This window comes from Mus caroli, chromosome 1, assembly GCF_900094665.2.
Source record: "Mus caroli chromosome 1, CAROLI_EIJ_v1.1, whole genome shotgun sequence".
NCBI classification, from domain to species: Eukaryota; Metazoa; Chordata; class Mammalia; order Rodentia; family Muridae; genus Mus; species Mus caroli.
In genome coordinates this window covers 185432103-185443777 of record NC_034570.1, presented here as the reverse complement: position 1 = coordinate 185443777, position 11675 = coordinate 185432103, and the positions used below count along the sequence as shown (strand labels likewise).

The 11675-nt window shown below is 36.8% G+C and overlaps 1 protein-coding gene across 3 annotated transcripts in view; it reads left to right on the top strand.

The window, feature by feature from the left end:
* Positions 1-2913: 2913 nt before the first annotated feature.
* Cr2 (complement C3d receptor 2) overlaps positions 2914-11675 on the top strand; it is a 35757-nt gene continuing 26995 nt past the window's right edge. The window contains exons 1-5 of one of the 3 annotated variants that reach the window (XM_029477802.1): positions 2952-3043; positions 8292-8471; positions 9842-9941; positions 10297-10382; positions 10911-11309. In XM_029477802.1, the coding sequence (XP_029333662.1) occupies positions 2986-3043; positions 8292-8471; positions 9842-9941; positions 10297-10382; positions 10911-11309 (823 nt within the window). In that variant the 5' untranslated portion in view covers positions 2952-2985. Of the gene's footprint in view, positions 3044-8291; positions 8472-9841; positions 9942-10296; positions 10383-10910; positions 11310-11675 lie in introns of all 3 variants that reach the window. The other 2 variants (XM_021156391.1, XM_021156382.2) reach the window with 2 other exon arrangements.

Sequence of the window (11675 nt, the reverse complement as noted above, 5' to 3'; positions counted from 1 at the left end):
CATATGCAGCTAGAGACACAAGTCCCACCATGTGTTTTATTTGATTGGTGGTTTAGTCCCTGGGAGCTCTGTGGGTACTGGTTAGTTCATATTGTTGTTCCTCCTATAGGGCTGCAGACCCCTTCAGCTCCTTGGGTACTTTCTCTAGCTCCTTCATTGGAGACCCTGTGCTCCATCCAATGGATGACTGAGAGCATCCACTTCTGTATTTGTTAGGCACTGGCAGAGCCTCTCAGGAGACAGCTATATCAGGCTCCTGTGAGCCAGCTCTTGTTGGCATCCACAATAGTGTCTGGGTTTGGTGGTTGTATATGGGATGAATCTCTAGGTGGGGCAGTCTGTGGATGGTCATTCCATCAGTCTCTGCTCCAAACTTTGTCTCTGAAAATTCTTCCATGGGTATTTTTCCCCCTTCTAAGAAGGATCGAAGTATCCACACTTTGGTCTTCCTTCTTCTTGAGTCTCATGTGTTTTGCAAATTGTATTTTGGGTATTTTGAGTTTCTGGGCTAATATCTACTTATCAGTGAGTGTATATCATGTGTGTTCTTTTGTGATTGGGTTATCTCACTCAGGATGATATCCTCCAGATCCATCCATTTGCCTAAGAATTTCATAAATTCATTGTTTTTAATAGCCGACTAGTACTCCATTGTGTAAATGTCCATTTTCTGTACCCATTCCTCTAAGACAAAAATCATCAAGGATTTAAAATTAGGGTCAAAATTTGGTTTTTAAGTGAGGTACTTATAAAGTTGTGAAATATTCCTCCCCAAAGTATTTGTTAATAATAAGGTAACTTTAATAATATGATAACAATAACTTGTTAATATGTTAATAAATATAATTTGTTAAAGGTAATAATGATTACTAATAAAATAAAAATAAATAATAGTAATTTTACACTACAGAAACTTGACAGAAACCTGCTTATGTGATAAAAATTACTACTACCAATAAAAAGGAACATCAGGCAACATGTACCTCCAGATAAGCACACAGCATCTATCCCATGATATCTCTACCTCAAAATATAAAATTTCAATCTAATTGTGAAAAAACATATCAAACCAAACTGAGTGATGCTGGTAACCAGCCTTCATGATGGTGCCTCTTCATTTCTGACTCCCAGTATTCCCATTCATGCATAGTGTCTCTCTGGCACTGAGAAGGGTTGATATTTGTTATCAGTAGATTATTCTCAAAATATTACCACTGCTGGGGATTATGGAAGACATTCTGGCTTAGATCTTTTTTGATCTAGAAGAAGTTAGCTGCCATGAGGTGAGAATTTTCAGTTCCTGCTACCCAGCAGCCCAATGACCACATGCACATGGTGAAGAAATGAGGAATCCAGTCAACAGCAACTGGGCATCTTCCGTGTGACTTTTCCTGTCCCAATCAACTGGATGACTGTAGCGTAAGCTCTCATTTGGACCATAATATCAGGGGAGATGAAAAACTGCCAGTCTAGCTAAATTGCCTCCAAATCATGATAGTACATACTGGAAGGTACTATTTAGTCTCACTTAAGCCACTACTAATCGTAGGGTAATTTGTTACTGTACTGTATAGTAGACAAATGATTTAAGAGCCATTAAAAAAAATACTCTAACTATGTGTGGTTCAAAGATATCAAAAACTAACAACAAAAGAAACAACAAAATTCCAAGAGGTTGAGAGGGCTCTGTTTGTAAAGTTATTTGTCAAGCAAGCATAGGGTTTGAATTCAGATTTCTAGAATCTAGGTAAAAAGCTGCAGCCAATTTACCTGTAATCCTAGTGCAAGAGAGCCTGACACAGGCAGATGGAACTTACTGACCATCCAGTTTAGATAACCTGCAAGTTTAAGAGTTTAAGGGTCAGAGAGAGGCTTTGCCTCGAATAAGGGGGTGGAAAGCTGGCAAGAAAGACATTGATATTAGCTTCTAGTCTCCACACATCTTCATGTACATGTGCAAACCACATAACACACACACACACACACACACACACACACACACACACACACACACACCTCCTACTCCCAAAGATCTTTTTCAAATTAAAGAAAGAGACATGGAAACCAAATATATAACCCTGAAGTGTGGATGGTTTTGTTATTCTTATCATGCCATAACAAAGATTATTGAGATATTCATCAAAACTTGAAGACAGTAAAAAATTATGAAAAACTACCTTACCAATATTAGTGTCTTGTAATTGATCATTTTACTATAGTTATATTGTCCTTATTTTTAGGAAATACACATTAAAATACTTAAAGAAGAGATAAATGTCTGTAATTTATTTAAAAAGTCAGAAATAACAATTACATAACACAATTGTATAGTCAAAATATATACTTTTATATATCTTTATAACTATAGAGAGATAACATTTCTAAAATATTAACATTTAGAAAACCCCTTTACAGATATACAGAAATTTAAAATTTCACTGTTTACACTAGAGTAAAAAGATTGCAATGCCAGGCAGTGTTATTTCTGAATTTCCACTTTAAGTAAAATAAGCTGTTTTCTCAAACTGAGAGTTGATTACATTAATGGGGTTTGAAAATGAAAACTGGAACAAAACCCCAAACAGGTTTAAAGAATACAATACTGTAAATTAGCATATCATACGAACGTGTAGATCAATAGGCATGAGTATTATTTTGTGAAATTCTTGTTTCAGATGTAGGGGGTGGGGACGAAAAAGTTAATGTACTTGACTGCTCAATCAACAAAAAATAGGAAAGCCAGGCGTTGAGCAGAACCCAGCCTGAACCAAAAGCAGACTTCCCGGGGACCGCCCCTCTCTGCCTCTTCCGCCCCTAGTCACCTGCAGTTGTGCTTCACAAATCTTCAGTACCCAGCGCTGCCGCGCGGGAGCCGATGCTATTTAAGGGTCTGCTCCCCACTTCTTACAGTCAGCCGTCCTCTTCCTTTCCTTGCTACAGGCTCACAGCTCACAGAGCGCAACCTGCCATTGGACCGCTGCACACATGGGAGCCTTGGGTTCGCTCTGGGTTTTCTTCACTCTCATCACTCCAGGAGTTCTTGGTGAGCTGGGCAAGGGAGCTCAAATACGGGAATTCCACCAGGGCTGGGAAACTTTCTGTGCCTACACAAAGGCTAGAGGACAAAGCAGGGATGTGGGGCCAATGCTGGATACTTGGCTGTCCCTGACACCTTTGGAGATCCCTCTGTCTCCTGATGCAGAACGTCCCCACCTCTTCTGGGAGATGGATTATCACCATAGAAGGCTGAGACACTTATGGTCGCTTTGGAATGTGACTGCTGCATTGCTTGGGGGTTGCTTTGGAATGTGACTGCTGCATTTTTGGGGGGGGTGGCGTGGGGGGCTCTGCTCTCTTCTCCCTGGATTCCAGCCTCCAGGGAATTCATCAAGAGCTCACACAGTAGTGTCCCAGGCTGTGCTCAAGGATTACAGACCTGCATTTGCCTTTAGGCACGGAGCCCTGCTTCGTTTTTAAAAAGACTAACACCTGATTCTCCAATGTGGGTCTCAGATTTTTTTATCTTTGATAGTATGTTTAAAAACTATCTTCAGTTAGTTTTTAAAGTTGAACATAAATTAAAACTGTGACTTCTGTAGGTTCTCCTTCAGTGTTCTCTGTAAATGGTGTGAGTGTGTGTGTGTGTGTGGTGTTGTTTCACAGATTGGCTTGCTTTTAAAGTAGTACCATTTATTCTGGTAGTGAAGGGATCAGGTATAAGACATTTACTGCAAAAACCTCAATGCTGAGTAAATTTTGGCAAGTCTCAGTATAACTTGTTCTCATAGTGAATAAATTCATAGGTTGCTTACAGTAAACCTCAATGGCTGCGTGAATTTGGCAAGTTGGTTAGAGCCCTGACCCTCAGTTTTTCATATATAAAGTCAGAAATTAGCTGTGCTACCATCCCATGGAGGTGAAAGAAATCAGGAGCTGCCAAAGAAATTAAGTCAATTGGCACTTAACTGTTGACACTAAGTGTAGCAGTTAGCAGCTAAGGATGCATCTGGTTGTTATAGGGTCTGAATATTATGCATTACTTCTGCTACAATTTCTACTGGAAAATCAATTCTAGGGATGGCTGAACCTTATTTCATGTTCACTGATGAATGTTTTATGCTTAGTACAATACTTTGGTTAACATACATGAATCTCATTTAAAAAATATCATCCATATCCATCAGATAGGCCAGGAAACCCAGTATTAAGGCATTTGATGATAATTCTCAATAATGATTTCCCTACTTCTGCCTTCTGACCAACTTTTCAGATTTGTTTTTATTCTACATATAAATCCTCCATCTACTTCTACATGATTTCTAAATCATCTGTGTAAAGCCTTTTACATCTAAATAGTTAATCTCTCCCTGTCCTCCAGAAGAATTTTCAGTGTTAGTCACTACTCCGATCTTCACTCCAGATCCTAGAAAGATGTAAAGAGAGAAAAGAGACTCTCATGAAAATTCCTATCATGTAATAGCTTGTAGGCTAGCCTTTCTTTTTCTTTGAAAAATCATTAAATGTGTTTATTTGTTTATCATATGTGTGGGAGGTGTGTTCATTCAATGGCATGTGCTTGGAGGTCAGAGGACAACTCATAGGAGTTCGTTCTCTCCTTTCGAGTCGTGGGTTCCAGGGATTAAACTCGATTGGTCATCAGGTTTGACAGCAGTGCCTTTTTACCTGCTCTCTTTCACTTTCTGATTGGAGGAGAAACCAATCTCTGGAAATTCTGTACTGTGGCCTGGAAGGTGGGCAGTTTCAATACAGTGTGAGATCTCCTTACTAGAGATGAGACTTCTATTAACCCTCATGCACAAAGTTCTTGCTTCATTTTGACATGGAAAGTCACATTGTAAAGTTTCCTCTTCTGTAGTTTCCAGATCTTGTATCTCTCTTGGTCTGTATTGTTGAGTTTTATGAATTTAAATGTTTTTTCCATATTGTAGAAGATAATTTTTTGTCCTTATTTACAATTGATAATCACAGATTATTATTTGCTTAGAATAACTGGTAGAAGTCTCATCATGTTGTAAAGATATCTATCTTCACTGTTTTTCAGCCTTCATTTTTCATAGAGACTTTCTTGATGTTTTTCACAGAGTATGTAGTTGGGGAAATTGGTGGGAATTAATGGAAGAAACTAAAGAATTACAAAAGAGGAACCTACAGTAAGATCTAGCTCCTAACAGTGGTGACTCTTTTTCAATTCCCCAGTAGAAGCATGGAGTTAGAGAAGACTGATCTGGCTGTGGCCTTGGGAGTTTGGTGAATGTCTTTGAGTCAGCAGGCAACCACTGTTTAGCCTTCAGCTGTACCTGCCTCACACTTTTGTGGGAAAAATTTTTAAATTTGTAAATTTTCAGGTATATTTCTACTCTTGTAGGGTTTCACAAAGTGGCACTTTTTGTCTAGATTCCTCTGATCTGAATAAGAGTGAACTTCTGGATCTCTGCAAATAAAGTTAAGGAGGTAATATTCACTCTTATGTAGAAAATTATTTTTTTAGAGCCATACTCAAGTGTATGGATGTTGCAATGGCCTTTATTTCTTTTTTATTGGACATTTTCTTCATTTACATTTCAAATGCTATCCCCAAAGTACCCTATACCCTCCCCCCGCCCTACTCCCCAACCTACCCACTCCCACTTGCTGGCCCTGGAATTCCCCTGTACTGGGGCATATGATCTTCACAAGACCAAGGGCCTCTCCTCCCATTGATGGCCGACTAGGCCATCTTCTGATACATATGCAGCTAGAGACACAGTTCTGGGGGTACTGGTTAGTTTATATTGTTGTTCCTCCTATAGGGTTGCAGACCCCTTTAGTTCCTTGGGTACTTTCTCTAGCTCCTCCATTGGGGGCCCTGTGTTCCATCCAATAGATGACTGTGAGCATCCACTTCTGTACTTGGCAATGGCCTTTATTTCATTGCTAATGACAAGTTCTTTTCTCTGATATATTAGAAAGCTTTTACTAGCTATTTTGGGGTTTCTTTAGTTTGTTAAAATAAGAAAGCAAATATAATGAGAAGTAGAGTACTAGAGAGGTTGAGGCAGAAGGACTCTAAGATCAAGGTTATATAGTGAGACCTTATCTTATAAAGCCATAAATAATAAATAAGCAAGTTCAATGATGAATGAATATGTTTTTCTCTATATGATAAAGTTTAGTGATTAAGATAGTTATATAAATCAATTAAAGTGATTTGATTTTACAAGATCTTTGTGGTACTTTAGTTTCTTATGGTAAATGTTTTATTTATAAGATTTTTACTTGTAGGGCTGGAGAGATGGCTCAATAGTTAGAGCATTGTTGCTCTTGCAGTCAACCAGGGTTTGGTTCTCAGCATCCGGTTGGTGCTTCATAAGCACCTGTGACTCCAGTTCCAGGAGATCGATCACTCTAGTCAGGACTTTGCAGGCACTGAATACATATAGTGGACATATACATACACGTAGGCAAAACATTCTTAGACGTGAAATAAAAAATAAAATCTTCAAAAAATAAAATCTTTTAAAGATGCTTTTTACTTGTGCACTTCTGCTTTTATTTTAAAACCAGGGAGTATATTTTTTGTTTTTATTGTGTTCATTATTGTTGGAATGTACAATATATCCCACATGCTCATGTATTTGAATATTTGGTTTACAACTGATTTGTAGAACCTAGAGGTTATATTCCTTTTTTCACTTCTAGTCAAGCCTTTTTGTTTCCTGGTTGATGTCATGTAACCAGCAGCTGTTGGTCCCAACGGACTAAGCTGGTCTAGTCATGTACCTTCCCTACCATGATCAATGGTGTACCCTGGAGTATGAGGCAACTAATCTCCCTTCCCTTAAGTTGTTTCTGTCAACTATATATATATGACAATGATCAGAAAAATAATTGGTACAAATAATGGACACAACTTTCTTTCCACCCCCAATGTATAGAATTATTATTATTATCTTATAATTATTATACAAGGTTATCTAAGCCCATTCTCATACAACTATACAGTGCACTGCAATAATATACTACCTACTACCCTTCCACTCCTTAATCTTCTCCCCTCCCATTAATCCCCTTTGTTCTCAGACAGTTTACTGCTACTCTCAAATGTATATGAGAGAGAAGGGGGGTGTGAGAGAGAGAGGTTGACAGTGCACTTGATATTATCATCTCCACTTTCATCCATCTTCTAACAAACAACATAACTTCATTCTTCTTTATAGCTGAAAAAAGCACCATTGTATATATCACATTTTCTTAATCTATTCAGTTGCTGGCCATGTAGGTTGGTTCCATAACAGCCATTGTGAATAATACTGCAATAAGCATTGATGTGCAAATATATCTGTGATATTCTTCTGGGTAAACATTGACAAATGCTATAGATGATCATGTGGTAGATCTGTATTGAGTTTGTTGAAGAATCTCCAAACCAATTTTCATGGTGGCCAGATTGGTTTACATTCTCATTAGCAATGTAAAATTGTTCCTTTTTGTCTGTATCCTTACCAGCATTTGTTGTTACTTGTTTTCTTAAAAATAAAAAAAGGAAAAAAAAACTATTGTGAGATGGAATCTTAACACAGTTTTAATTTTTATTTCCCTGATGATAGGTGAGGCTGATTTTTTTTTTTATTGAACATTTGTACTTCATTTGAGAATGGAATGCTCATTCCATTAGCTCATTTATTGATGAAGGGTTTTGGGTGTTCATTTCTTTATATAGTCTAGATATTAATCAGATATCTAGTTAGCAAAGATTTTTTTCTCCCATTTTGTAGACTACCTTCCACTTTCTTTGCTTTTGATGTGCAGATGCTCTGCAATTTCATGAAGTCTCATTCATCGATTGTTGTGCTATTTGCTGAGCACCTGGAGAAAGCAACTGTATAGAGAGTGCTGCTGTCTTCCTTCACTGACCTCTATTACGTTCAGAGTTGTGTGTCTTACATTAAGTTCAGCATACTTATTCCTGAAGTTCTACATATGTTTCTTATATTTTCTGACCACACTGTGGAAAAAAAAGCAATCCATCCACAGTTTTTAATTACAGAATTATAAAAGGATGAAATTTTATGAAAAAAACTTTTCTCCAGATCCTCCTCTGAAGTATGTATTTAAAACCGTTTGAATTTCTTTATGTGTTCATCCAGACTAGAATGATTTTTTTCAGACAATATTTCTCCAAACAATATTACTTCTAAAGATCAAATTTGTTGGATAAATTGGTGACAAAAGAGAAGCAGAGAAACTTTAGCTTTTCTCAGCTTTGATATTTCTGTGGTCCTTATTTCTAGGTCAGTGTAAGTTGCTGCCAAAGTATTCTTTTGCTAAACCTTCTATTGTGAGTGATAAGTCTGAGTTTGCCATTGGAACAACTTGGGAATACAAATGTCGCCCTGGGTATTTTAGGAAGTCATTTATTATCACCTGCTTAGAANCCTCCAAGTGGTCAGATGCTCAGCAGTTCTGTAAACGTGAGTACTTCTACAAGCCATATTTGGCTTTATCACTTTATCTATGTAGAATAGTTTGCCATTTTCCAGACAAAAGACCAGTAAATTAATACGTTGTGGCAATATACCTCTCTGTTTTCTTTAACTTCTAAGTTTTCTGAGTACTAGTGTATAAGTCACCACCAAGGTTTATGCTATTGTCTTGAGATTAGATGTTGGTATACTAAAGAATATTAGTTTTATCTCATTCTTACTACATTCAATTCAAAAATAGTTTTTATTATCTAGAATGTGTGAAGCAGTAGAAAGTGCATCTTGTAAGGAGCAACAAAGATCACAGTTCTCTAGTGCACAGCTGAGAATGGAACACAAGGCACTGCACAGGTTAGCCACGCACTCTGTCACTGAAATACAGTCCCAGACTTTATGATGTTGTTTAGTAATAGAAGTAAACTGATGCTCAACTACAGAAAAATAAATGTTATTTGAGAAAATTAGGGAAACTGGGGTCTTCTTGGCAGAGGGCAAAATTCTGGAGAAAATACCTTTGGAAAAATGGAAAAATGTCAATATGGTTTGAGCAAATATAACTCTAGGATTGTATACTTTCTTTCCCATGAATCATGTCAAATCATCATGAGTTTGTAAGTGGGAAGTATGACATGACCATATTTATGCTGTAAAAAGGAAACACATGCCATGTTATGGAGGAGGTACTAGACCAAGCCAGGCAAGCATTAGAAAGGTAAATTTTGCCTCTCAACAATCCAGTAAAACTATAAAAATGCCAAAATAATGAGTTTGGAGAAAAATTTTGGAATACAGGCACTAAAATTTTGTACCTAAATGAATTAAATGAAGAATTAGAGGATGAGTTATAGGTAAGAAATGAGGACTGTAGGTTTTTAATACAGGAGACTTAGTAGATGATGCCTTTAGAAACTCACCTGCTTAGAAACCTCCAAGTGGTCAGATGCTCAGCAGTTCTGTAAACGTGAGTACTTCTACAAGCCATATTTGGCTTTATCACTTTATCTATATAGAATAGTTTGTCATTTTCCAGACAAAAGACCAGTCAATTAATATGTCATGGCATATATATCTCTCTGTTTTCTTTAATAGAATTTAATAAAGAGAAAATGGAGGCTTTAAAGTTAGAATTGACCACAAGTAAAGTTTTTCTACATGTACAGAAATTTAAACAATAGGTTTTGAACAGTGTTCAAAAATTGACTGCTCTTGAGAAAGTATATGTTTTACAAATCATAAAAATGCTTTGAGAAAAAAACATATGCAGCTTCAACAGCAAATCTAGTTAGTTAGGGGATCTAATAGAAAAACATAAAGTCTTCTTAACCCCAGCCCCAAATCCTGTTTTGTTTCCCTTGTAGGTAAACCATGTATGAATCCTCAAGACCCCCTCCATGGCTCTGTGCATATAAACACGGGTATCGAGTTTGGGTCAACAATTACGTATTCTTGTAATCAAGGGTGAGTAGGCAGGATGCCTTTGCAGGATTCATGGGTTCTGAAATAATAACCAGAAACCTTTTAATATGAGTAAATACAAAAGCTCGGTCTCTTTGACTTGCTTCAGAAATGACACTTCAGTCAAGAAGACCCTTAGAGAGAAAGAAGATAAAGCTACCCTTCTTCAATTTTAAGTCTCCAGTGCTATGAACTAGGAAGTCAGGTCTTTTCTGGCTATACTGTTGAATTTATTATATAAGTCCTTCTCTATCACTATTTCACTGTCTTACAAAATATTCTACCTTTTCTCATTCTTTAAGGTTTTTCTAAAGTGTAAGTGTAACTGGGATATGATGAGTCACCTCTTTGCTTCTAGATATCGACTCATTGGTGACGCGTCTGCTACATGTATTGTATCAGACAATACTGTAATGTGGGATAATGATGTGCCTCTTTGTGAATGTGAGTAAAATGATCTTTTTATAGCATCCTACTAAATTTCTCTTATCCCCTTCTAAAGGAAACTGAGCATCTGCACGTAAAAATGAGTGCTTGGGATTTTACTAGGCTTGAGTTGTTGTGAACCCAACTCTGACTGATTTCCTTCCATGACTTCTAATTCTATCACACTTTTCAATTAATATTATTTTATGGTATTATTTAACAGTGAGTATATTCTTAAGTTTAAAATATTCATTATATTATACACTGACAAAAGTAACCATTCAAAAGTAGTTCACCCCAAGAAGCCTATAGTGCCAGAATCTCTGTATTTTGAGCTCATAGCCTTTGACTTTTCAATCAGCTGGTTCCATTTATTTTCCTTTCTGGCTTATTTGTTACTTTGATTAGAATATAGAATTTCAATATTATGTATAACTTGTAGGTAAAGATTAAGCTCTTTTTCTGGGAATGAAGACTACATTTTTTTAAAAAAAAATGTAACATTCCAATGCCTTCTCTCTTTTCTTAACTACTTCCCTCCAAAAGCTATTCCTTGTGAGTCACCTCCAGCCATCTCCAATGGAGACTTCTACAGCAGCAGCAGAGACAGCTTTTTCTATGGGATGGTAGTAACTTATTATTGCCATACTGGAAAGAATAGGGAAAAACTGTTTGATCTGGTGGGTGAGAAGTCAATATATTGTACCAGCAAAGACAATCAAGTTGGCATCTGGAATAGTCCACCTCCTCAGTGTATTCCTAGAGTCAAGTGTCCAATACCAGAAATTGAAAATGGACTAGTGGAGTCTGGATTTAAACACTCCTTCTTCTTAAATGATACAGTAATATTTAAGTGCAAATCTGGCTTTACCATGAAAGGCAGCAGAATAGCATGGTGCCAGCCAAACAGCAAATGGAGCCCTCCACTGCCAACATGCTTCATGGGTAAGTTGGGCCAGAAACATTGCATATTTATAAATAAAAATATAAGTTCTTCAGAATACACACATGGTACCTACAGAAAGAATAGAAGGACTATGTGACTGGATTTCTAGGATCAAAAACTTGAAAGTAAACTTTAGAAGTAATATCTATCTAAAGCTTTACTAATCCATGATCATGGGAGGTCTCTAGCTGTTAAGGGGATGGGGATTTTATTTCATTCCAGAACAGTATTATAATTACAAGAAAAAGTATAACACACTTTAAAAAAAAACAATGTAATGTTTAAAAGTAAAATTATGAGACACAAAACTCTTTGAAGAAAATAGATATAATACTTAGGAACACTGGAATAGTCAACATGTTTTG